General features: G+C 36.6%; 1 protein-coding gene across 12 annotated transcripts in view; it reads right to left on the minus strand.

Annotated features, from left to right (window-relative positions):
- Window positions 1–26,469, minus strand: part of AGBL3 (AGBL carboxypeptidase 3) — a 61,852-nt gene extending 35,383 nt beyond the window's left edge. For 4 of the 12 annotated variants that reach the window (XM_079785433.1, XM_079785429.1, XM_079785437.1 and 1 more), the window contains exons 1-7: window positions 26,095–26,469; window positions 24,725–24,828; window positions 23,475–23,529; window positions 20,789–20,974; window positions 7,732–7,839; window positions 4,473–4,611; window positions 2,229–3,008 (exon numbers count right to left, since the gene is read on the minus strand). In XM_079785433.1, the coding sequence (XP_079641559.1) occupies window positions 2,229–3,008; window positions 4,473–4,611; window positions 7,732–7,839; window positions 20,789–20,974; window positions 23,475–23,529; window positions 24,725–24,784 (1,328 nt within the window). In that variant the 5' untranslated portion in view covers window positions 24,785–24,828; window positions 26,095–26,469. The other 8 variants (XM_079785435.1, XM_079785438.1, XM_079785431.1 and 5 more) reach the window with 8 other exon arrangements.
- Between the last annotated feature and the right edge of the window lie 248 nt (window positions 26,470–26,717).

Raw genomic sequence — 26,717 nt, forward strand, 5'->3', positions numbered from 1 at the left:
ACCACTGAGCCACGCCGGCTGAGCTGCCTTTTTCCCCCTAATTCTAAACTTTATATAACATTATTATATTACTTAAGTAATAAAATTTCATATATTATTTGTTATATCTGGAAGGATAAATATCAAAATGTTAGTAATGGTTTTTATAGTAATATGAAATGTTTTACAGTAGTCTCCCCCTTAACTGCAGGGGATATATTCCAAGACCCCAGTGGATGCCTGAAACCTCGAATAGTACCACCCCTATATATACTATGTTTTTTCCTATATATGCATACACTTTATGGCATCTCTTTGGCATATTCAAATTGCCAGCATCATTACTCTTGTGCTTTGGGGCCACTATTAAAATAAGAGTGATGTGAACACAAGCACTGGATACCACCACAGTCAATGTGATAATGAGATGGCTACTAAGTGCATTACAGGAGGGTAACATATACAACATGGATGCGCTGGACAAAGGGGTCATTCATGTCCCAGATGGTACAAGGCGAGATTTCATCATGCTACGCAGAATGGTGTGCAATTTAAAACTTACGAATTGTTTATTTCTGGAATTACTCCATTTAATACTTTCAGACTGCAGCTGACTATGGGAAACAAACTATGGAATTGAAATTGTGGATGGCAGACTACTGTACTTTTATAACAAAAATACTAAAACCTAAAGTCAAAACTTTAAGCACAGCTTGTATTAGAAACAATATCCTTTAAACTAGAGTGAAATTTCATATTGAAGTCAGTTACATGTATTAACTTATTGTCCCTTTCTCATTTGGTGCCCAATAAATTCTAACTAATAACAGATTGACATAAAGTCACTGAACAACATTTCAAGTTTTTAGAGAACTAACTAGATTATAAAACAAGATTATCATATGAGCTCCTTAAATATGAAATAGGCTGTACATTTTTAAACCCACATTTTCTCAATTTTAGTGGTCTTTCTGTTTCTTGTGAGTCAAAAGAAACCATTACTTGTAAGTAATTAATTCCCAAAGAAATGTTATTACTTCTGAAGTAAAACAAGATTTTAGGGTCTCTTATCTTATATTCATTTACATCATTTTAGAAACACTTAGACTATTTTTCTTACAGATATTTTAATACCTTATACTAAAATCTACTCTAATTCTCAATATTTTTTAACAACTTTTTTCTTTTTTTATATTTGAGGAAACACTGAATACGTTTAAAGCTTCCGATGTTCCAGATTTTATTCTGGGTACTTTAGTAACAATAACTTCATTTAATTCTCCCATCTATGAGGTAAGTATTATTGTTCCCATTTTATATATGATAAAATTGAGGTTTAGATTTGTTTTTAATCTAAATAATCTAAAAATATCACCCGAGGATATTTTTCCATTGATTTTTTAGAGAGTGAAAGAGAAGGGAAAGACAGAGAGAAATATCAATGTGAGAGAAACACATCAATTGGTTGCCTCCTGCATGCGCCCTGACCAGGGCCCAAGTTGGGAAGAAGCCTGCAACTGAGATACAGGCCCTTGATAGGAATCGAACCCGGGACCCTTCAATCTGCAGGCCAACGCTCTATCCACTGAGCCAAACCGGCTAGGGCTGGGTTTGTTTTTAAATTGCTCAAGGTCACATAGTTAGCAAATGATGTAACGGGGATTCCAATCTGATATGTTTAACTCCAGCTCCATACACTTAACCTAGTCATTCAACAAAAATTTTAAATATTATGTGCATTTTACTATTCTGAATTCTTTGGAAAATTTAAAGCTATTAATTTTTCTAGGGGCAAATAAGGATATTATTTACGAAAATTTTAAATAATTATGTAACCTGTTAATCAAAAGACTCATCATAGAGCAATATATGATCAACTTAGTGCCAGAAGGCTCTACGAGATGTAATTAATTTTCACAAATAAGGTATTCAAGGATCCCAAAGTAAACATTGGTGCTACCATCAGCTTTAGCAAGAAATCAAATTTGGGATATGCAAACTATTAGTTTCACGGAGCCATTATAATGTCCTAGAGTCGGTATCATTATTTAATGAAAGGTTAGTGAATCCAGTGGCATAATGCCAGAAAGGCATAGGAGCAGAGTTAGGAAGAATGGGGGGGGAAATTAAGTAGGTATAGTCAAACTATCTTAAGAAAATAGAGAGTAACATGAGTGGGACTGTGGGACCAAAATTCTTACTCCCAGATTTACTAAATAAGCAGAGAGGCAATTTGAGGCTTATTTTACCTGTGGATCATGTTCCGGGTATACCAAACAGAAGGGAATGATTCCTTCAGGAGAGAGGTGTAGTTACGGTTTAAATCCCGTCCAGCTAAGGAACACCGGTAATTTCCTACAATCACACCATCGGGATTCAGCATGGGTACCACCTTGAAGATGAAAGTGTCCCGAAGCAACTGCGCATCACGTGAGCTGCCTAAAATAAAATCCAGGAAGCCTTTCATGATCCACGAGCTGTTGGTTTCTCCTGGATGTACCCTTGCAGTCAAAATCACCGCCTTTCGTTTTCTTGAGTCAGCGTTCTTCAAGGGGGTAGTGATCGTTAAAATGTACACCATATTCCTAGCAATTGTGTGGCACAAGACACGTACTTTACAAAACTTTGACCGTACTGGGTCATTATTGATGCTAGAAAGGTATTCTTGCAGGTTGGTGTAAGTGTATGGATAGCAGTGAGCAAAGTAGCAGGTATCATTGCTGTGTGGAAATTGAAATGTCCACGTGAGAGAGAAATAATGGCGCCCATCTTGCCCAGGGTTGTTCCTGTAATACTTGATTTGCTCTCCTATTCTCCTCCAGCCAATATTATGAGTTTTGGCCTCTTTTTCAGAATAAAACAGTGGGCGCATACCCCGGTTGTAAAGACTAGCAGGCTTGGTAAAATTGATAATAGTGAATCTGTAGACTATTCCTGCTTGGGTATTAGTGACTTGGAAATAGTACCACTGGGTGTGTTTATTTGTGAAGAGGTCAGGGCGCACAGTCAACTGGTATTCATATTCTGCCCTAATACATAAGAAAGGGGAAAAAGCACATAAAAATGTAAAAATGACATTTGGTTTTAAATAAATAAGGAAAATGATTTTTACCTATTCACAGAAAGTTTTTTTTTGGGTCTGGTGGTTGGACAATGTTTATTTAGTATCATAAATAGCAAGTAATTGAAAAAGATAAAACTTTTGAAATTTCCTTTTATTGGATGTGAAACTGTTTCTATGCATTATTCTAAAGCCTTTTTATTATTGCTAAAGAGAGCACATAAAAATGAGATTTGATAAAAATTATATTTTTACTCCAATTATGTTTCTTATAAAAAATGATTAAAAAGTTCTTAAAACTGAGTTAAAGTCCAATGTTTCTTTTTTACTTCAGATATATATTTCTGTTTTCTATTAGATTCCAATTCTAGGGATCTGCTATAACTATTATTGAGAACATTTAAAAATAAATAGACATTAATACGACCAACAGACTATAAAATTGTAAATACTTTGAGGATGATATTTGATCACTATTTGTATCTCCCATACTGAGTCATTGAGAATTGCATCTAATAAAGAGGGAATATGCTAACTGACGGCCTCGCCCTCAAAGATGGCAGCACCCACAGCCACAAGATGGCGGTGCCCAGTCCCCTCAGCCCTGCTGGGGTGGCCGGTACACGGCAAGGCTGGGCTCGGCACCAAGCGGGCCCAGCCACTCCACACGCCTGCCTCCGGAGTCCCCCAGTTCCCTCAGCCCCGCAGCTGCCCAGGGTTGGCCTGAGGCGCAGGCAAGCCTCAGATGGCGGCTGCCCAGATGACACCTGAGTTGCAGGCAAGCCTCAAATGTCAGCTGCCCAGCTGCCCAGGGGCGGCCCGAGGCGCAGGCAAGCCTTGGATGGCGGCTGCCCAGCCGCCCAGAGCCGCTCGAGGCTCAGGTAACCAGGGCCGGCAGTGGCAGCAGCAGAGGTATGATGGGGCATCGCTAAGGCGCCTCCTGCCCCTGAGGGCTCCCAGACTGTGAGAGGGGGCAGGCCGGGCTGAGGAACCCCCCTCCAGTGCATGAATTTTCATGCACCGGGCCTCTAGTACTTATATAAAGGCTAAAATAACTTACTGTGTATTATTTATAATATATACATATATCAAACTTACTTGGTTAGTTGTGACTTTTTTCTTTACCAAGTAATTTCTGTTCCTCAGCACCATGCACTGTGTGTGTGTGTGTGTGTGTGTGTGCGCGCGCGTGTGTCTGTGTGTGAGACAATTCATACTGGCATACTGAAAATACAGAAATCTGCTTACGTTAAGTAATAATTCTCAAAATTATTTGAACCTTTCATACACACCCCCAAGATAATCTCTAATTACCATCTATACTTCAAGGAGTTAAGTTTAGTGATGGATACTAACATTTCAACGTACAAAATATAGAAACTAATAAACAGTTGATGGTCTAGCTCCTCAAATAAACATAATTAAAACCTACACTTTGACTACCTTCTGTAGATTACCACTCTCAAACCTTGCTTCAAACATCAAAGTGCTGTCACAATTATCCACAGGCTGCTTCAGGGCTGTTCGGTTGCCCCCAACTCGAGAATACACAAAACACGGCTCTTTGTAAGCTGATGAGAGAAATAGGCCATAAAGATATCAAGCCATGTCTAAAGTATAGGCTATTCTGCATAGAGCTTGCAGCTACAGTATAAGTGAAGTGTCACTAAGAATTTTAATTTGTAAAGAAATTTGATACAAATATACAGATTTATGTTGAAGCAAGAAAATTTAAGAGTACTTAGATAAGAAAAGCAATGCCTAAAATAGACTCATATGCTACTCACATTAAAATACTCATTCCGCTTCTGGTTATATGAAATAATTGATTCTGAACTTGACCTTTTACTATAAATGACTATAAAAGTGGACAAAAAATATGAGCTTTTTTTTTCATATTTTTGGACAACACATAGACCAGAACTATATAGGATTCTTGAAAAAAAAGATAAATACACCAAGTAAGCCCATGCTTACCCCTGGCTTTCTTCCTAACCACACCTCAGGAAGGAGGCACTTATGAAGCGCATAACAGTCTTGCTGGGCTGAGGAGGCAAGATTATTGCTCAGGGCTGCTAGGATTTGTGAGGCAGGGCATGAGAGAAAAGACAGCTACATAGAGGGAGAGTCTCAACAGTCTACATGGTTTTCCCCCAGTCCTTTGCTAAGGGCTTGGCTGTGTAAGCAGAGGATGAGAATAAGCAAGGTAGGAAAGAGTGCTATTAGGGGTGAGATAATAGAGGGTATACAATTTCAGAATATACTGGAATTACAACATACCCAGAGTGTAAAGATTTCACTAAGCTCCTCAGACATTTCATCATGACACTAGAAAAGCTGTACATTAGGCATAAGAACCACATCTAACAGTCAAGGCCATGACCTTGACTAAGGACAAAATGAAAATAAATCAGCCCTACAAAATAAATAAATAAATAAAACCAGCCTGAAAGATGCAGAATCACCTACCAGCAATTAAGCTGCCTACCACAACAAAATTCAACATAAGTTTTAAAAACAATATAGACTCCTACAACATATCTTTCACAATGTCTTGCATGTGATAAAAAAATTACGAAGCATGCAGAGAAGCAGGGAAATATGGTCCATGATGAAACACACACACACACACACACACACACACACACACACACACACACACCCTTCAAGACAATTTAGATGGGATTTACAATGTACTCAGAAAACATGTTTAAAGGTTTAAAGGAAAAGATAGAGATAATAAAGAAGCAGATTAATATAAATGGAAACTATTAAAAAAGCAAATGGAAATTTTAGAAATAAAAAGTGCAATAACTGAAATAAGATTTATTGGATGGGCTTAAAAGACATACTGAGGATTGCAGAAGATGCTGTGAACTTAAAAACAAAAACTCAAGGACAGAGGAGGACAAAAAAAAACAACAAAGATCCAGGGACATGTGGGACACAGCTAGAAATCCAACATATATGTAATTGGAATTCCAAAGGGCAGAAAAGAAAGAGTAGTATAGAAAAATATATGAAGAAATAATGGTTGAAAAATTCTCAAATGGGGTGGGGGAAAGCACTCTATTAATCAATGGATCCAATAAGATCAGTAAACTCCACACAGAATAAATTTAAAGATAACCAAATCTAGGCCAACCTTAGTTTGCTGAAAACAGCCAGAAACAAAAAGACACACCATAAATAGGGTACAATGATATAAATTATGGCTGACTTTTATTAAAGACAACAGATGTCACAAGACATTGGAACATATATTTAAAGAAATAAATCTTTGAAAGAAAAGTTGTCCACCAGAATTCTATATAGCCAGTTGTTTGGGGACTTCCCTGTCCAACAGCCACAGGTCTAACAATCATCTGTCAGTTTATCCTTTCAGGTCAAGGAAATACAATGGTTCTCCTCTGTTGATAGGCTTATGTTGCTTCACCATCCCTTGGTCGTTTGCCTTAACTCTGTCCATTCTAAGTTATACTTTCACTGAACTAATAAAAATTACTCCAAGTATGCCATCCAATTCCCAACAAGACCCTGACTATTTCAATTTTTTATTAGATCTCATTTAAGTTATGTATGGAAGTTCTACTACTAGCCATGCAAATATTTGAAAGTTTAGCCATAAAAATATTTGAAATCAAATTAGAAAAATCAGAGGTGCTTCTCTCACTCCAGCTGTTAAAAAATATGTGAGTAAATGATTTCAAGAATCGCATACTGTACAGGAAACAATCCCTGTGAATTTAATTGTTTTGCCAGCCCTTTAAATAAAATACATATGTTCCCTAGAAGGTATCTAACATCTACTGTAAGACATAGAACTCTGATGGTGACATTGTGCAGGAGTCACATACTTCCTCATGTTGGTGTATCAGGAGTAGCACAGAATATAGGCTGAGATATCTATGTTTGATTATCAGCATATTCTATCATAAAGTGGATATAAGATTTTGATTACTAGAGTTCTCAAAGTACTAATACAGATCACCCTTCTGAGCTATATCTTAGATGTTATTTGCAATGTGGGTGCGTTCCTCTTTTAAGATAGGAATCGCACCAAACTGGCATGAAATGGAAAAAAAGAAAACCCACACATCTGAGAAATTGCATGAAAATGATCTGTCAATAGAGAGGCAACAACAGTTGCAGAGCACCCCACTGAATTTACCTTTGAAAACTGATGTGAAGCAGAATTCCTTCTAAATATAACCCCATTCTAATGGCCAATCTGATGTTTTATTTTAAAGTAACTTTACATGAACTGAAATACACCTTCAAGAATATAATTAGCACTAAATCAACATTTGGATCAATAATAACCAAATATATTTTTTTGTTTTTTAATCCTCACCTGAGGATATTTTTCCATTGATTTTTAGAGACAGTGGAGGGGGAGAGACAGAGAGAGAAAAACATTGATGAGAGAGAGACATACTGATTGCTTGCCTCCTGCACAGAATTGAGCCTGCAATCAAGGTACGTGACCTTGACTGGAATCCTTCAGTATGCGGGCCGGTGCTCTATCCACTGGGCCAAACTGGCTAGGGCTTAACCAAACATTTTTATGGGGACAGGGATTTCCTGGTAATCTGCAATTTCCACTATAATCAGCAAAACAAATATAACTAAGAGATTAGCCCAGGTACCAAATTACATTTGTATAGCAACATATTTCATTATGTACCCACCATCTTCAGCTAGATAAACTACTGTATCTTCCTTGGAGTTTGAATAAATGGGTTCGTTCTCTAGGCCTGTTGGGATGTACACTGGCTCAGAATAAGGAGGAGTCGTATCTATATATATATATAAAAGAGAAAACATTATTTGAATGTGACAAAGATAAAACAGGAAATTTTATTATACATTTTAAAGTTGTTTACTGATAGATCTAGGCTAAAATTTAGAGTTTCGTGAGGGGCTAGATTCACTGGCAGTAATGAACATTGTCACACTGTAACAAAACCCATAACATTTCACTGGCACCTTGTTCTAAATTATTATAGTGAATAGTTCATTATTTAGTGTCATAGATTTTATACTAAAATTTCTATTTCTCCTGGGCACTTGATATCTTTCTGGCCCACCTCTGGGAATCTTGCTCCATCTTTTATTCTCCCTTCCCCTTCAACTTCAGCACCTTGTCTGATAATGGCTGTCTCCTAAGCTTATAAACATGTTCAAGTGTCTTCTGTCTTGCCAGAAGCCAATTCCAGCATGTCATAATTATAAGAGTTTCATCAAAAGGTTGACGAAACTTGGGTGCTCAACAAGGGCTGAGTAACATATGTAATCACCTGATGGAAAGGCTGAAAGGCACTTCCCACAAACCTGAATAGGATGACTGTTAGCTGCCAGACAGCTCAGAGCATCTTAATCTACATGTTATTGCCTCCTGTTGGCCAAACACCTGAACAGCTGTAGGCTATTCCCCAATCTGATAATGCTTCTGTACCCTTTGAAGTGTATTATCTCTACCTTGCCTTAGGACAAATTGTGTTAATAAAAAGCAAGGGTCCTGAGACAAGGAAAAACTTTAGCTCCCTTAGCTGAAGCTCCTCTGACACTTAATGCCTTTCAAAATTATCTTTCGTCTCTGGACTCTTACTTAATCTATGCACAGCCTTTCTCCAGATTGATGAACCCTTTGTAATGCTGGAACAAGAAGCCCGGCATTAATGGTGCCCGAACAGGGACTTCCTAAACCCTTGCAACACCAACATTACTGTCTCCCCAAAGAAAGGTTATCCTTAGACCCCCCAACTTCTTCTTTAGCTATACCAGCTTTCCTTTTTTCATTATTTTTAGGACCAAGTTTCTCAAAAGTTGTCTGAGCCATGCTCAAATGCATGATTTTTTTTATTATGATCTATTTGATTGGAGAAAATGACTTCACAGCCAAACTACCCTAGTTGTTCCCACTTTTTAGTAGAACAAGAATTTGGTGATGACTCATTATTTTACTCTTTTATTATTGGCTTATGTGTGTCAGACTTATGTGTGGCTTGGTTCTGGTAATAAATATATTCCTATAGAGGGAGTTAGCCTCTATGATCCCGAATATAGTCATTGAAACAATAAGAAAAAACAACAACAACTTGGTGGTAATAAAGAAGTGTTACTGGACAAACATTTTGGGGATTATGTATACAACTGCTTTAGCAATATAAGTATATATGACATAATTAATCGGGGTCAAGTCTCGTTACAGAGAAAGCATAAATTAAAATATTGATGTCAAATATTGATGTCAGTACACTTTGTTGGGTAACTGAACAACACACAACCAAATAAATTGATAATAAATAAAGAAAATTATAACTAAAACTGATCATCTTATCAGTTGAAAATCTTAATGTACTCAAACCAAAATTAATCATGAACTGATAACATAGCATTGCTTCTGAAGACTTTGGGAATTTCTGCTACTTGCTTTGGTGTATGCTTATCATCAAAAGATGCATGACAGCCCAACATCCCAGTTAAAGAAAGAGACTTTTTCATTAATCTATTTATGTTCTTAATTATTTAACAACTAGAAGCCCGATGCACGAAGATTCATGCTAGAATGGGCCTTCCTTCCCCTGGCTACTGGGACCGCCTTTCCACTCCGGCCTAGCCCTGGAGCCGCCTCTTTCTGCTCGGGCCCTGCCTTCCCAGGCTGCCCTGAGGCCCTGAGAGACTGGGGGTGGGGCGGAATGCCTGCGTTGTCAACATGGCAATGACGCAAAAATCCCACCAGCCCCTAGTCGCTTGGTGCCTGTGTATGCAAATTAACTGCCATCTTTGGTAGGTTAATTTGCATACTCACTCTGATTGGCTGGTGGGCGTAGAGGAGGTACGGTCAATTTACATGTTTGTCTATTATTAGGTAAGATGAGTAGTCTTTATAGTAAGAAATATGAAACTCTAGCCCTAACCGGTTTGGCTCAGTGGATAGAGCGTTGGCCTGCAGACTCAAGGGTCCCAGGTTCAATTCCGGTCAAAGGCATGTACCTTAGTTGCGGGCACATCCCCAGTAGGGGGTGTGCAGGAGGCAGCTGATCGGTGTTTCTCTCTCATCGATGTTTCTAACTCTCTATCCCTCTCCCTTCCTCTCTGTAAAAAAATCAATAAAATATGTTAAAAAAAATAAAGAAATATGAAACTCTTAACACTAGAACTGGAGAAAGAATTTACAATAGGGTCAAGTTTGCAGCTTATCAAAGTACTTTTATGATATATCTGTTTAACTTTCTGAAGAAGTGCCAAACTTTTCCAAAAAGACTGATTTTATATTCTCACCATCAAAGGAGGATTTTGATTTCTCTACATTCTTATCAACACCTGTTATCTGATTTTCATTCCAGTCATCATAGTGGGTGTTATTGTGTTATTTATATTTCCCTGATAATTAAAGGTGCTGAATATCTTTTCATGTGTTTATTGGCCATGTTTATCTTCTTTGGAGAAATGTCTAGTCAGATCATTTGCACTTTTTAAATTGAGTTGTCTTTTTTAGTGTAAGTTGTAAGAGGTCTATATAAGTCCTTCATCAGATAGCTTGCAATTATTTTCTCCCATTCTGTGGGTTCTATTTTCACTTTCTTGATAGTTTTATTTGAAGCACAAAAGTTTTTGATGAAATCTAATTGACCCATTTTTGTTGTTGTTACTTGAGCTTTTGGTGTTATAGCTACAAATCCATTGTCAGATTCAACGGAAGATTTACTTCCATTTTCTTCTAAGAGTTCAACCCATTAATTCTTGACCCATTTTAAGTTAATTTTTCATATGGTGTGTTATTTATCCAGTTGTCCCAGCACCATTTGTTTAAAAGACTATTTTTCCTATTGAATAGACTTTGCCACCCTTGTTGAAAATCAGTTGACTACAAACATGGTTTATTTCTGGATTTCAATTAGATTCATTGATCTATATTCCTGTCTTCATGATAGTACAACACTGTCTTGGTTATTGTTAGTTTATAGTTTTGAAATTGAAAATTATGAATCTCAAATTGTTCTTTTTCACGAATTTTTTTTCTATTCTAAATTCCCTGAGTTTCCATATCAATTTTAGGATCAGTTTGTCAATTTCTACAAAGCAGACAGTATTCTGATGAAAATTGTATTGGATTGGCAGATTAATTTGGGGAGAATTGCCATCATTACAATTGTAAATTTTCTGATCCACAAACATGGGTGCCTTTTCATTTATTTAGATTTTTAAAATTTTCTTTCAATGTTTTGTAGTTTTCAGAGTATAAGTTTTACACTTTTCTTAAATTTATTCCTATATTATTCTTTTGATGTTATTGTAAATGAAATTGTTTCTTTAAGTTCATTTTAGTTACTCATTATAAATGTACTAGAGGCCTGATGCATGAAGATTCATGCAAGAATGGGCCTTCCCTCCCCTGGCTGCTGTCACTGCTTCACTCTGGCTGGAGCTGTCTTTCTGCCTTTGCTCCAGCCCAGAGCCGCCTTTCCACCTTCCCCCAGAGGCCCGGATCAGCTGGGGCAGTGCGGAATGCCTGCGTTGTTGCCATGGCAACGATGCAAGCATCCCACCCCCGGCCGCTTGGCGGCTGTGTATGCAAATTAACCCTCCATCTTTGTTGGGTTAATTTGCATACTCACTCCTGATTGACTGGTGGGCATCGCAAAGGTAGTCAATTTGCATTTTTCTCTTTTATTAGTCTAGATAGGAGTATAACTGACTTTAAAAATATTTATCTAGTATCTTTCAATCTTGCCAAACTTATTTACTAGTTCTTATAATTGATTTTCAGTGGGTTGCTGAGGGTTTTCTATATAAAAGATTATGTCATTGGTGAACAGAAATAGTTTCACTTCTTCCTCTCTAACCAGGATGCTTTTTATTTTTTTTCTTGCTTAATCACTGTGACTAGAAGCTCTATTACCATGTTGTATAGAAGTGGCAAAGTGGATATCCTTGTCTTGTTTTTTACCTCATGGGGAAAGCATCCATTCTTTCAGCCTTAAGTATAATATTAGTTGTGAGATTTCATAGATGCTCTTTATCATAGCAAAGATTTTCCATTCTCTTCCTAATTTTTTTGACATGAAAGGGTATTGGATTTTATTTTATATATATTTATTATCTGATTGTATAATTGAAAATGTCCAGAATAGATAAATCCATAGAGACAAAAAGCAGATTAGTAATTTTACTGTGGGAGGAAAAAAAGAGGAATGATTGGTTAATAGGTATAGGGTCTCTTTGGGGGGGACATGAAAATGTTCTGGATTTAGAGAGAGGTGATAGTTACACAACACAAAAATAGTACTAAATGCTGCTGAATTGTTCACTTTAAAATGGTTAATTTTATGTGATGTAAATTTTACCTCAATTTAAAAAAAGTTGTAAGCAGCTTATTGAACAATAACGTTCTTCAGAACCACATCCACACCTAAAATTATGACTTCTGAAAAAACTTTATAAACAGTGAAATGCTCTATAGATGTTAGCCACATACATGTCAACTGCAACATATGTCAACAATAATACATAAGCCACTGTAACACATAAGTCACTTATGATATGCATGTTACTATAGACATGTCACTTATGAGACATATCAATTTTGAAATGTTGATTGTGACATGTGTCAGTTTCACCACCCCAGTTTCACCACCTGACATCAATTTTGACATGTTGCTTTTGACAGGTGTGTTGATCCTGACAGACATGTGTCAATTTTGAGGCATGTGTTTATTCTGACACATTGACCACTCCAACATGCACATCAATTCTGACATGTGTGGCGATTCTGACACACGTTCACTGACACACATATTAAAACCGACATACACCAATTCTGATACATGTTAATTATGACACATCTGTTCATTCTGACAGGTCAATTCTGACACATACACCACTCTGACAAACATGCCAATTGATACACGATAACCATTTGACACGTTTATTCTGACACATGTTGGCACGTTTCTATTTTGGCATATACAGATCCTGACACATGTTGATTCTGATACACCTGCTGATTTTGACACATATGTTGATTCTGACATACATGTCGCTTATGAGTATATATCAATGTGACAATGCAGCTTTGCTGGCAGATATCCATGATCTCTCAGCTGCAGCAGTTTCCAGAAGTTAGCAGTGTTCCAGCCATTAATTTCACAAGGCTGGCTCATCAAAACTAGGAGAGTAGGGATCCTGTTATATCAGTATTGGGTCAATATATGGTTAGCATATCTTTGGTTCTTAGGATTCAAAAGATTGTTTCCTTTAGTAACCAAAAACCAAGGCCAGATAATTAAGGCTCCAGAAATGATCAAAGCTTCAAAGTTAGCAGTTTTCACCAGGGGAGGGTGCTGGATTTTAAATAATACTTTTTCTGTAGCTATTGAGAAGATATACTTTTTGTTTTTTATTCTATTTATATGCTATATTACATTAGTTTATTTCATTACATCAATTACGTTACTTGATTTTTGAATACTAAACTAACCTTGAATTTCTGGATAAATTCTACTTGGTCATGTTGAATAATTCTTGTCATGTGTTGCTAGATTCAGTTGAATAGTATTTTGTTGAGAAAATTTGCATCTATATCCATAATACATATTGGTTTGTAGTTTTCTTGTGATATCTTGTTTTGGCTTTGTATACAACGTAATATTCGTCTCCTAAAGTTTTCCCTCCTCTCCTATTTTTGGAAAAGTTTGTGAAGAACTGGTAGGAATTTTGGTAGACTGTTCCAAACATTAAGTGTTTGGTAGAATTCAGCAATAAAGCTATCTGAGTTGGGGCTTTTCTTTGTGGGTAGTTATTCTATTACTAATTCAATCTCTCTACTTACTATATACCTATTTATGTTTTCTATTTCCTCTTGAGTCAGTTTTAGCAGTCTTGTCTTTCCAGGCATTTGTCTGTTACAGCTAAATTATCTAACTCATTGACATCCTTTATTAGTCTATATCTGGTTCTCATTTAATTTGATAATTACATACTCTTAGATTTCTGGCACAGGCTGCTCAGGACAGTTACATACATCCTCAAATTTTAGAACATTCAAGCCTTTAAGTGTTCTCAATCATGGTGATTTTGTTCTGCATTTGAGTTATCTGCCAGAAAGCTTTTGCATGCTTCTTACCAAGGATATAGAAAATGTAGGTATTCCTCCAAAAGGCTTCTCAGCACATTGAAAAGTGCAGTAGTGCTAAGGAGGCACTTAATTTTGTCTTAAGTGGTTGATATCAAAGATGAATATTTGCCATAGGGCAGACTGTGTGACTTTAATTGCCAGGATGAGTAATTGCCAGCATCAAGTACTAGTTCAAGTTTATTCACTGTTACATGAACAAAAGAATGTTTAGGAATAGAAGGGCCTGCAAAATTGCAGTTGTTGCATACACTGCTAGTTGCCCTCCCAATATCTGACTTTCTTCTTGTTTGCTTTTATGACAAAAAACCTGTATGAGGGTGGCATGAGATTCACTAAAGACCCCAATTTTCCAGGCTTCCTTGTGGCTAGGAGTAACCACATAATATTAAAGGAGATGTAAAAAGATTACTGGTGAAATTTTTTGGGAAAGCTGTTTTCCTCATAAAAAGGAGCAGAATCAGTTGGCATGTACATGTTACCCTTTGTTTTTCTTCTTCCTTAACAAGATCTCTTATAAAATATGTTTTTAATTTTGATGAAGTCCAACTTATCAATTTTTAATTTTATTATGTTTTTGGTGTCAATTCTAAGAACTTGCTTAGCTTTTGATTGAAAATATTTTCTCTTATTTTAAAGTTTTATAATTTTATGCGACATTTAAGTCTGTGATCCAGTTTGAATTAATTTTTCTTATAAAGCACTAGACTTAAATTGAAGTTCATTTTTTCTTTTTCTTTTTTTGCCCTATGGATGTCTAACATTTGATGAAAATGCTAACTTTTCTCCATTGAATTGCTTTTGCACCTTTGCAAAAAATCAGTTGGACATATTTGTGTGGTTCTGTTTCTGGGTTCTCTTCTTCCACTGATCTATGCATATCTCTCCACCAATACGACAGGGCCTTGACAATACTATAGCTATATAAAAGGTCTTGAAATCATATAGGCTGATTCCTCCAATTTTATGCTTCTTTTCAAAATTGTTTTAGTTACTCTCAGTTCCTTCACTTTTCCATATAAATTTTAGGACAATCTTCTCTACATCTACAAAAAAAATCTTGGTAGAAATTGCCTAGAACCTATCCATTTGGGGAGAACTGACACCTTTACTAAATTGAGTTTTCCAATCCATGAACATGGTACATTTCTTGATTTATTCAAATATTCTTTGATTTCTTTTATTAGCATTATATAGTTTTAAGCATACAAGTATTATTTAAAATGTTTAAATGATTATAATGATAATGTCCTATATTGTAGTAGGGGTTTGGACTATACAGATGTATGCATTTCCTAAAATTCATTGACTGGTACACTTAGATTCATACATTTCATTGAATGTAAAATTTACCTAAAAACATAATAATAAAACAAGATTAAATTCTAGCTAATAATACACATGCTAAAACATTTAAAGTTGGACTATAAGGATGTCTGCAGCTTACTTTGAAATAAATAAAAATTAAGATGGTCTGATGGATAGAGAGAGGGATAGATAGTTGGCTACATATGTGATCAAGAAATATGGCAAATAATCTATAACAATAAAAGCATAATATGTTAATTAGACTGGACGTCCTTCCGGACAAGTTTCCGGACGAAGCCGGGGCTGCAAGGGAAGCCTGTGTCCCAGGTGCCTGCCGGTGGCCAGAGGGAAGCCTGGGTCCTGGGTGCCAGAGGGAAGCCGGTGCCATTAGCTGGGGGAAGGAAGGCCTACTTTTGCATGAATTTCATGCATCAGGCCTCTAGTTAATAATAAGAATCTAGATGGTGAGTGTGGGTATTCCTGTACAATCCTTTCAAATTCTCTCTCTATTTAAACTTTTTCATAATAAAATATTAGGAAACATGAAGTTAAATACAGAATAAGGTTAAAAAAAAACACCTAAATGAATCAGATATATAAAAAAATTATAAATTAATGAATAAAAAATAGTACAACAGAACTAATATAATTAAACATTGATTCTTTCACAAAATTAACAAGATAATTACATCCCACCAACATATTCAGGGGAGAGGAAAATAATAATGTACAAATACTTAACAAAAATATGACAAGAGAGGGGGAAAATCCCCAAAAGTCAAAGGATATTATAACAATTACAAGAAAATACTCTGACCAAATCTTTGTAAACGAATGAAAAGTTCTGCATAAAAGCATTATTTTTCTAGGAAAATACAAATAATCAAATCTGTCCCTGAAATAAATAGAACATCTAAACAGAACTAACAAAGAAGAGAAGTTTTACAATAAAAACATTCTCTGTATATCTAAAATAACAATAACAAACATGTCCAGACTGTTTTAGGCGAATTCTATCAAACTTTCAAAAAACAGTTAATTACAGTATTATTCAAACTGTTCTAGAAGAGGAGAAATTCTTTTACAAGGAAGGAAGAATTCTGAATAATATTTATACTAAAATCTAAAAAGGTACAAAAGCTAGAAAAATATAAATTATCTTACTTATGAGTATTAAAGCAAAATCCTATATAAAATATTAGCAAATAGACTTTAGCAACACACAAAATAATACACAATGATAACAGCAGTTCATTCCATGGCCAGATGGCTCAGTTGTTTGGAGCATTGTCCAATGCATCAAATGGTCAGGGCACATGGCAACATACCTAGGTTACCGGCTCGATCGCTGGTTGGGACATATTAGGGAGACAGCCAATTGATGTTTCTCTTTCTCTCTGTCTTTCTCCCTCACTCTTCTCCCCCTCTCCCCCATCCCTTTCCCTCTTCCTCTCCCTTCCTCTCTCTCTAAAATTAATGAAAACATCCTCCAGTGAGGGATAAAATACATATATTTTAATGTATCATAATGAGAACCTTATGACACTCTCTCTGTAAATATTGAAAGGCATTTAATAAAATTTAGTAATTATTTCTGGGTAAATTTTCTTAATAATAAGGAATAAATGGATTCTTCCTTAATAAAATCAAAAGCAAATTTAATTCAAACCATGACCCAATATTTTGCTTAGAGAGAAAACACTAAAAGCATTCCCATGAAAATGAGGAACAAGATGAATATAAAACTTTAAATGTTTTTTTGAAAATACCAGTCAATGCATTCAGTCAAGAAAAAGAAGTATGATATACAAACTGGAAACAAGGAGATTTAATTACATTTCTACTTGATGATATAATTGTATAAAAGCACATATACAATAACTTAAAAACTAGAAATAAGAGTTGGGTGGTTTCAAAATTAAACTTTCCTCTACAAAACAAGTTAGAAAATAATATGCAATAAAGATTTTATTTAAAGCAACAAAATAAAATACCTAACAATAAAACTTAGAAAAAGTGCAAGAAAAAAATTTAAAATTATACTAAGGAAGATAAAGGAAAACTAGGGTAAATTATGAAACATACCTTGTTCTTGGTTAGGAAGATGCAATATTGTAAAGATGTCGCTCTTGCTTAATCTACAAATGTAATGTGATCACAATAAAGTTACCAGGATTAATTTTGGGACAACTAGGAAAGCTTATTTTAAATTTCATATAGAAATATGCATAATAAGGCCAAATATAATAAGCCAAGAATTTGGTAAACTTTTTAAAAGAATAAAAGGAATGATGGGGAACTAAGTTTGCCACCTAACAAAATGTAGTTTTAAAAATATACTATTAAAGGTTTTGAGCCACCATATGAGTAGACAGGTTAGTGGAATCCTACCTAATAAAATAGTAATATGCAAATCGACCGCACCTTCGCTACGCCCAAGCCACGCCCACCAGCCCAAGCCACGCCCACCAGCCAATCAGGGCGAGTATGCAAATTACCCAACAAAGATGGCGGTTAATTCGCATAAGCTGAGGGAGGGAGGAGTGAAGACTGAAGACAACTTAGAAGGAAGAGGGAGGAAAAGCGGAAAGCAAGGTGGCTGCCAGAGGGAAAGCCCGGGCAGGGCGGGGCGGGCGGCAGCGGCGCGGGTGCAGGTGCAGCGGCTGCAATGGCGGCGGCAGTGGCCGCACACGCGGCCACAGTGGCCGCTTGCAGGATTCTTCCTGCAAATGGGCTACTAGTAGAATATAATTCAAAATTAGGACTAGGAATTTAATATATAATAATTGTGGCATTGCCAATCAGTAGAGAAAACATTATTTAATAATTTTGTTGGAATAACAGGGTAGATAGATAACAGAACCGGATTGGGAGCTCACTTCTTACATTGAAATGATTCCTGATGTTAAAAAATTTTAATCACAAAAAATACAACTTGAAATGTGCTAACAGAAACATGAGATTTTCAAAATCCAGAAGACAGAAAAATGATAGACAAAATGATTACATAAAAATTAAAATTTTCTGCATGAGAAAGATAAAAGGCAAATGACAAACTGAGAAAAAGTATGCAACATACATAACATTAACCTAATCTCATGAATATATAGAGAGCATTTAGAGATCAAGAAGAAAACAAAAAATTCAACCAACAACAAAATGGCAAAGAATTTTATCAGTTTACATAAAAAGTCAATAAATATATCTGTTGGTCATTTGTGTCTTCTTTGAAAAGACACCCATTCAAGTCCTTAGTCCATTTTTTAAATCTGGTTATGAGTTTGCTATTGAGTTGTAGAAATTCCTTATATATGTTAGAGATTAACTCATCAGAAATATAGTTTGCAAATAATTTTCCTAATCCACAGGTTGCCTTTTCACTGTATTATTTTCTTGGTTGTGCAGAAGCTTTTTGTTGTCCCACTTGTTTAGTTTTGCTTTTGTTACCTGTGCTTTTGGTGTCATATCCATGATATCATTGCCAAGAACAATGTTATGAAGCTTTCCCCCTATGTTTTCTTGTAGGAGTTTTACAGTTTCAGGTCTTATGTTTAAGTCTTTAATACACTTTGAGTTTGAGTTTCTTTGTATGGTGTAAGACAAAGGTCCAATTTCATATTTTGCATGTGGATATTAAATTTTCTCAACACTTGTTGAAGAGACTATCCTTTTCCCATTGTGTATTCTTGACAGTCTTATCAAAGATCAGTTGAACGTATATACATGGATTTATTTTTGGGCTCTCTATTCTGTTGATTGGTCTGTATGTCTGTCTTGATACTAGTACCATACTGTTTTGATTACTGTGGTTGTGTAATCTATTTTGAAATCAGAAAGTGTCATGACTTCAGCTTTGCTCTTCTTCCTCAAGATTGATTTGGCTGTTTGCAAGCTTTTGTGGTTCCATATAAATTTTACAGTTGTTTTTCTATTCCTATGAAAAAGTGCCATTGAGATTTTGATAGGGATTGCACTGTCAACATCACTGACACTCAGGGAAATGTAAGTCAACACCACAGTGAGATATCATCTCACACATGTTAGGATGGCTATTTATTTATTAAACATTTTATTTTTTTAATCCTCACCCGAGGATATCTTTCCATTGATTTTTTTAGCGTGGAAGAGAGAGGGAAAGACAGAAATATCAGATGTGAGAGAAACACATCCATTGGTTGCCTCCTGCACAAGCTTGACGAGGGCCTGGTCAGGGAGGAGCCTGGAACCGTGGTACGTGTCCTTGATCGGAATCAAACCTGGGACCCTTTGGTCCACAGGCCGACTCTGTATCCACTGAAGCAAACCAGCTAGGGCTAGATGGCTATTTAAAAATAATAAAATAAGTGTTGGCAAGGATATGAACAAATTGGATTGAATTGAAATGTAAATATAAATGCACACCAGTTTTCAAAGACTCCATATAAAAAAAGAACATAAAATATTTAGGATATATTTGGGTTAAATAAAAAATAGTTTTGAAATCAATTGCACTTGTTTCTTTTTAATCTTTTTAAATATGGCTACTAGAAAATTTAAAATTACATATAAGTGGTGGGCAAAGTAGGCTTACAGTTCATTATTTATTAATTACGAGGCCCAGTGCACTACATTCATGCACTGTAGGTGAGGGGTATTCCTCAGCCTGGCCTGCGCCCTCTCACAGCCCAAGATCCCTCGGCTTAGGCCTGCTCCCACCACTGCTGCTGTGCTCACCAGCTGTGAGCCTGGTTCCTGTGTTGAGTGTCTGCCCCTGGTGGTCAGTGCATGTCATAGCGACCAGTTGTTCTGCCATTCGGATTTGCATATTAGCCTTTTATTATATAGGACTGGAGGCCCAGTGCATGAATTCGTGCACGGGTGGGGTCCCTCAGCCTGGCCAGTGATCGAGGCCTATTGGGGAGCTGGCCGGCCAGGGGGAGAGGCTGTGGGTGGTTGGCTGGCCGGTCCTGCCCTGATTGCGGTGGGGCGGCCCAATCGGGGGTGGGGCTGGCCAGGGATCGGGGGGAGCTGATCGGGCCCAGAGCAGGCTGGTTGGCAGCCGCAGTGCAGTCAGTCATAGCAACAGGTTGAGCTCCCAGACAGTGGAACTCCCACCTGGGGGGACAATTTGTATATTAGCCTTTTATTATATAGGATTGTATTATTTTCCATACAAACCTACTTTTTCCCACCCCCGTATGGCTCATATTATACTTCTGTTGGAATGACTATTCTAACACTGGGAGTCTTCTCATTAAAATTAAGGTTGGCAAAGTAAATTTACTAATATGTTTAAATCCCCAAAACTGCTAAGAACCTACCAATATGCTGGACTTTTTCATCAATGACCTCACAGTGGTACGGCCACCGTGTTGGGCTCAGTTCACCAGAAGAAGAGACACCATATAAATCTCGTGGCTCACGAAGACGTGGCACCCATCTCCCTAGCTGGTATTCCAATAGTATCTGTGTAGTCCGGGGGAAAAATGGGTCAGTGATGGAGTCAGCTGGAAAAAGATTCAAACACAATTATGAGTGTTAAGAAGCAAAACTCCAATTGCTATAATTTTTAAAATTGATTCTAGAAAGAGAAGAAGAAGGAAGGGCGGGAGGGAGGAAGAGAGGAAGAGGAAAGGAGACGGAGAGGGAGAGAAAATAACATCGATTTGTTGATCCACTTATTGTTGCGTTCATTGATTGATTCTTGTATGTGCCCTGACTGGGGATTGAACCCAGAACCTTAGTGTATCAGGATGATGCTCTAACCAACTGAACTACTCAGCCAGGGCAAATCCCTATAATTTTTTAATATATTATTTTTTTCCCCCTCTAACACCATTAATTTGTGAATATCTGTAGATATAATTATAAATATCTTATAATTCATGGCATTTAAAAAATAAAAGTACTAAAGAAATTTTTAACAACTGATCTTCACGACAGCTAAAGAAAAGTTGTTGATATCAAATACTATAAATTATACCAAATTGTCACTGCCACTCCAAAAACATTTTTGAATTTGATAGGGATTGCATTTGTTTTTTGCAGCTTTTTTTTTTTTTTTTTTTTTTTTTAGCAAACTGTTTACTGTTGAATCTTCTTAAACTTAATCACAGTGAGGCAACTATTTATCTAATAGGTTAAATACACCCACCGACCATAGTTCCTCACCACCTACTGGAACTATATTCTCTAAGGCTGTTTTAGTGAACTTTCAGTTAAAACTTTTTCAGTTCTCAGTCTAGGGCTACTGTGAGACACAACCCCAGGAACATAATTCACACAGAGTAAGATGGGGTGGTCCCAAGTAGACAGTGTGGAAGCTCTCTCTCTGTTTCAATTGGATAACTGGGGCCTCAACTTGATGTTGATAATCACCCTTCCTTAAGATCATGTCCCTTGTCTTTTATGATGGTACACTTCCTGGTTTTCTCTCTACCTTTTACATACTTGGTTCCATTTGTCCCACTGACTCCTCTTGCTTTTCCACCTCTGAAACGTGGCTTTTAACCTAGATTTAGTTCTGGGTTATTTCTGTGTAATAGCAGATAACTGGACTAGGAGTCAGACAAACTGAGTTCTGTTCTACCACTTTGTTTCTACATGATTTTGGTTGGCCAATGCAGCCTCTTTGAACATAAATCTTACTACTTGTAAATTAGAAATATTATTTTCCATTGCTACTTCTCAAGATTGTTATATCCATTTATTCAACAGACAGTTATTAAGCATTTAGTATTCCATTATGTGAGTAGATCACATTTTGTCTAATTTACAGTATGATTCAAAAATGGCAAGGCAACTATTTATGAATTAGGAAATAAAATTAGATTCATAACTCATATGATTTGTAAATGTAAATTTTAGAGAAATTAAATACCAAAATTCAAACAAGTACAAAAAAGTATTTGAAGAAAACTTTGATAATTATATTGATGATCTTAGAGTACGGGCCTTTGTAGCTTAAACAGATATATAAAAAAAGAGCCACAAATGAATAATGCTAAACAACATTAAAATAATCCCAAACAATGAAAGCAATGTAAACAAAGTTAACAAGGATTACTATGAAAGAGCAATTCATAACACAAGGGAATATAAATAGACAAGCATATGAAACAATTCTCAATTTCTTAGCAACCAAGGAAATGGTAGTTAAAACAGTGAATTTCCTCCTTTTTATCAACAGACTTTTAAACATTTTAAAAAGAAAAAGAAGGGCGGCAGTAAGTCCACAAAATAGTACTACAATTTTTTTTAGCAAACTATTTACTGTTGAGTGTTCTTAAACTTCTTAAACTTCACAAATTTTCTATGACTATGGGTATAGACATGTGTACAAATGCAAGAAAAAATTCTAGAAGGGTAAACACCAAACTGAGAATAGTGATTATCTCAAAAGTGAATATTTGCTTTACGATGGCAGTGAAAAAGTCAATAATAAAAATAATAAAGGCCTTATCTTCAATTTCAAAATATCTGTGATAGATATATGAATATTTGGAAAAAATATTTTAATGTGTATTTGAAAGCACAATTCTAAATGTATAAATTCTAAAAAATTAAAGTATACATCAAGATGCCCACATGCACATGTAAATTTGCTAATGAATGACTTTAAGGAAACTCTATCTAGGCATACTTCATTTAAATAAAGATGCAGTTCCAAAACATTGTGTCCATTCTAAGTCCAGTTATACTGTAAATGCATTAAAGAATTGGTTATTTAAAGAAATGTCAAGGTAAATTCTTGTATTAAGTTCTTTATAAACTACTGACCATTTTCATTTAGTTTCATTAAAATCAGGTTTACCTAAAACAAATCTTAAAAGTTTTAACTCCAAAAGATTCTTATAAAAGTGAATACATTTCTCCTTATCCAATAACAGAATAGTAATTCCCTATATTATTCAAATTGACTTTTTTTCTAGTTTCCTCATGTTATTATTTTTCCTCCACTCATATCATATCATAAAGAGAAGGGAGAATATATGGATAAATTCAAACCTGTTAAAAGTGCACATTGGTGGAGATCTTCAAATTTCATGAAGGTATCCTCATCCTAAAACAAGAGAGTTTAAAAACATTTCTCTTTTAAAAATCAACAGCTTACAAAGCCAGAAAATTTTTACAACTTGTTTGTACTTAGAATTAAGTGTATGTGTTTAATCTTTAATGAAAAAAAGTAAAGGATTATTATAGGCTACTGGTCTCAAAGCACACACTTCAAATATCCTGAAACCTTAAAGTTTTCATCTTTCATTCATCTTCTTCCACAGGGTAAGGTCGTATTAATAATTGTAGGGAAGAAATAAAGTTTAAAGATTCTTGGTAAGCTTAGCAAAACAATCTAAATTAAGAATAAGTAACAAAAAAAAAAAAAGAAACCCAGCCCTGGCCTGTGTGGCTTAGTTCGTTGGGCATCATCCCATGCATCAAAAGGTTGTGGGCTCAATTCCAGGTCAGGGCACATGCCTGGGTTATAGGCTCGATTCTCCTGTAGGGGGTGTGCAGGAGGGAGCCGATCCATGTTGCACTCTCACATGGATGCTTCTCTTTCTCTCTCCCTCTCCCTTCCTCTAGCTCTAAACATTAATAAAAGTATTATTTTTTAAAAAGAAAATAAATGCAGAAGGCCATAGACTTAAAGGGTTATACATCATTTTGGGGAGCTTATTTGGGGACCTTAACTTATATACATGATAATTTATACTTTACTAAAGTGTGATGAAAACATCTCACAAATATTATTAGAACCAGACAAAATGTTTTTAAATACTGCATTTTGTTTTTTCCCCCTTTTTCTTCCTCCATGTCCTTTCCTTTGTTACATCAGAGCCACACTAAACCTATTACGGAGCTACAGAGTAGGTTTAAAACACAGAAGGTTCCAATATATGATACATATTATGATGAATACAGTAGACTCAGTACATATAAGAAAGTGGACAGGGAGTATAAAAACCCCTAATAATGATTTAATATACATATTTTAGTAAAATTTAGAAGAATCTTATCCATATTTTTTTTCTCAGAAAAAGACAACCAATATACTAATAGGTTCTCTTTCTAGATGGGGCATAATGTACACAGTAATATCTTGGCTTTCAATCAAATTACTTCCCAACTTCAATGACAAGTGATTTAAACATCCAAGTGATTCTTATACTCAATTGATTTTATAATACTTTTACTGGGAATCTACATAACACAAGCTTTATCTCAAAGTAAATAAGATAAAGTTGAGGAAAACATACTGATTCATCTTCATCACTGATTGATCTATCTGAATAGTCTTCTTCTGAATCTTCTGACATCTCTTCAGTATTTGGCTTGGTATTTCTTCTTTTCAGTAGGTGGGCTGTAAATGTAAGACAATTTCTAAGGACTTTACCAACAGTTTTTAAATGAAAGTGTTCATTACACTGTATGAGTATCCAAAATATATTCTATTGTATTTAATTGACAACAGGCTTCTTTTAAAAAACTAATTTATTAGGACACAGTTAAATAAACCTTCAGTTTCAAAGATTTGAAGAAATTTTTCATTTCTATGAGAAAGAGACCAAATCACAATAAAAGACAAATCAAGTAAATAATTTAATTAAAAAAGAATTTATAGGGTACACAGACAAATCATTTACATCCTGTATTTACAATTAAATACCAGAGAGCAACAGCAAGTTCAGAATAATCCGGAGACATTAAAAAGATCATGAATCTTTTTAATTATAGTTACTTATTCAGGCAGTGAAATGTAGCAACAGAGAAATTTTATTTTCTACTTAATGTTCAATTGACCAGCAGTTCAAATGCCTACAACAGACTCTTTATATTTTGGTTACTATTCCGTAGATACTGTCTCTGTTCTAATATTCAATTATATTTGTCTTCACTGAAATCTCAATAGCTATCAGAAGGTTGTACTGGCGATGACCATTACCCCTGCTATGCAAGTATCCTCCCATTACTGAGACAATGAAATAATATAAGTTCCTTGTCAAGATTCTTTGTTGTTGTTGTTGTTTTTTTAGACCAAAGGAATTTACCAATTCCCAGTCTGTTTGTTTAAGCTCCGCTCTACAAACAGTGTGTTTTGGAACAAGACTACATAGAAGAAAACTCCAAGCTGCACAGCAAATTACTACAAATGCAACAGAGAAGTCTGCTTCTTAAGACCTGCAACACGAAGAGACTGAAGTTTCAGCCCGGGGATCACCACGATTCCCAATTTGGGAAACTGGATTGGCATATTTCTGATTCTATTTCCTTACGTGAGCAGAGGAGGCAACCCAACGTAAGACAGGGCAAGGGTCGTATTGTCTGGGTGGTTCCTACTAAATGCTCCTCTTGCTAACTGTTAAAATGCAGGTACCACATTTTGCACATGTAGGTGTAACCTGATGAGCCTGCTGGGGCCCAACCCGATAAGTTGACCCAGTTGCAAAGAAGAAATGAACACGTGATTCACCAAATAGTGTATATAAGCAAGAGCTAAGCCTGCCTTCAGGGGGACAGAGCTTTGGAAGTGAGTTCCCTTTACTCGCTACAACCCCCTCTCTTTCTTCAACAGAACACCCCAAGCAGCCAACCCCTCGAGCAGGGTAACCGTTACCATTGTGCTCACCTGCTACAGGGTCAAACCTGAGCTTCCGAAGAGACACACTGGCTGCCTAATGGGCACTCCGCGCGCCTTTCTTCCCCGGCTGAAGCAGAAGCGGCAAAACCCGGCGCCCCCACGCCCAGCCGCGCCAGGTCTGCGGGCAGGCACGATGACTTCCTCGGCGGGAAGGACGATTCAGCCACAATTCCGGTGGTCCAAGCGGTCCTCCCACGCTCACATCTGGAAACGGCGGGGCGGGCAGGAGCTCATTTTCCCCGGCGGGTGTGTCCACGTGTGCTCGCTTCCCGCAGGGGGCGCCGCGCCTGAGATCTCCTTTCCTTCGGAACCGCGCGTCACTGTCCCGCCTCAGTCGGCCCCTCCTTCCCGCCCCCGCGGGTAACAGCCCAATGTAATCCTGGTCCAGTTTAGCGGCTCTAGCCACGCCCTTCACCCGCAGGCGAGGCCACTCGTTACCAGGGCAACAGGACCACCCTCGCGAGACTTCAGAAAGCCCCGCGGCATCACCTAGCTAGCGAGTGCTGGTGAGGGAGGGAGCATGGGCGGGATTTCGGCCGGAGGAAGGGAGACCCCGAAGGACGACGGGAACTAGGGGCAGAGGGAATCCCGTTCTGGGTGGACCGTAGTTT

The sequence above is a fragment of the Cnephaeus nilssonii genome, assembly GCF_951640355.1.
Source record: "Cnephaeus nilssonii genome assembly, chromosome: 12".
Taxonomy (NCBI): domain Eukaryota; kingdom Metazoa; phylum Chordata; class Mammalia; order Chiroptera; family Vespertilionidae; genus Cnephaeus; species Cnephaeus nilssonii.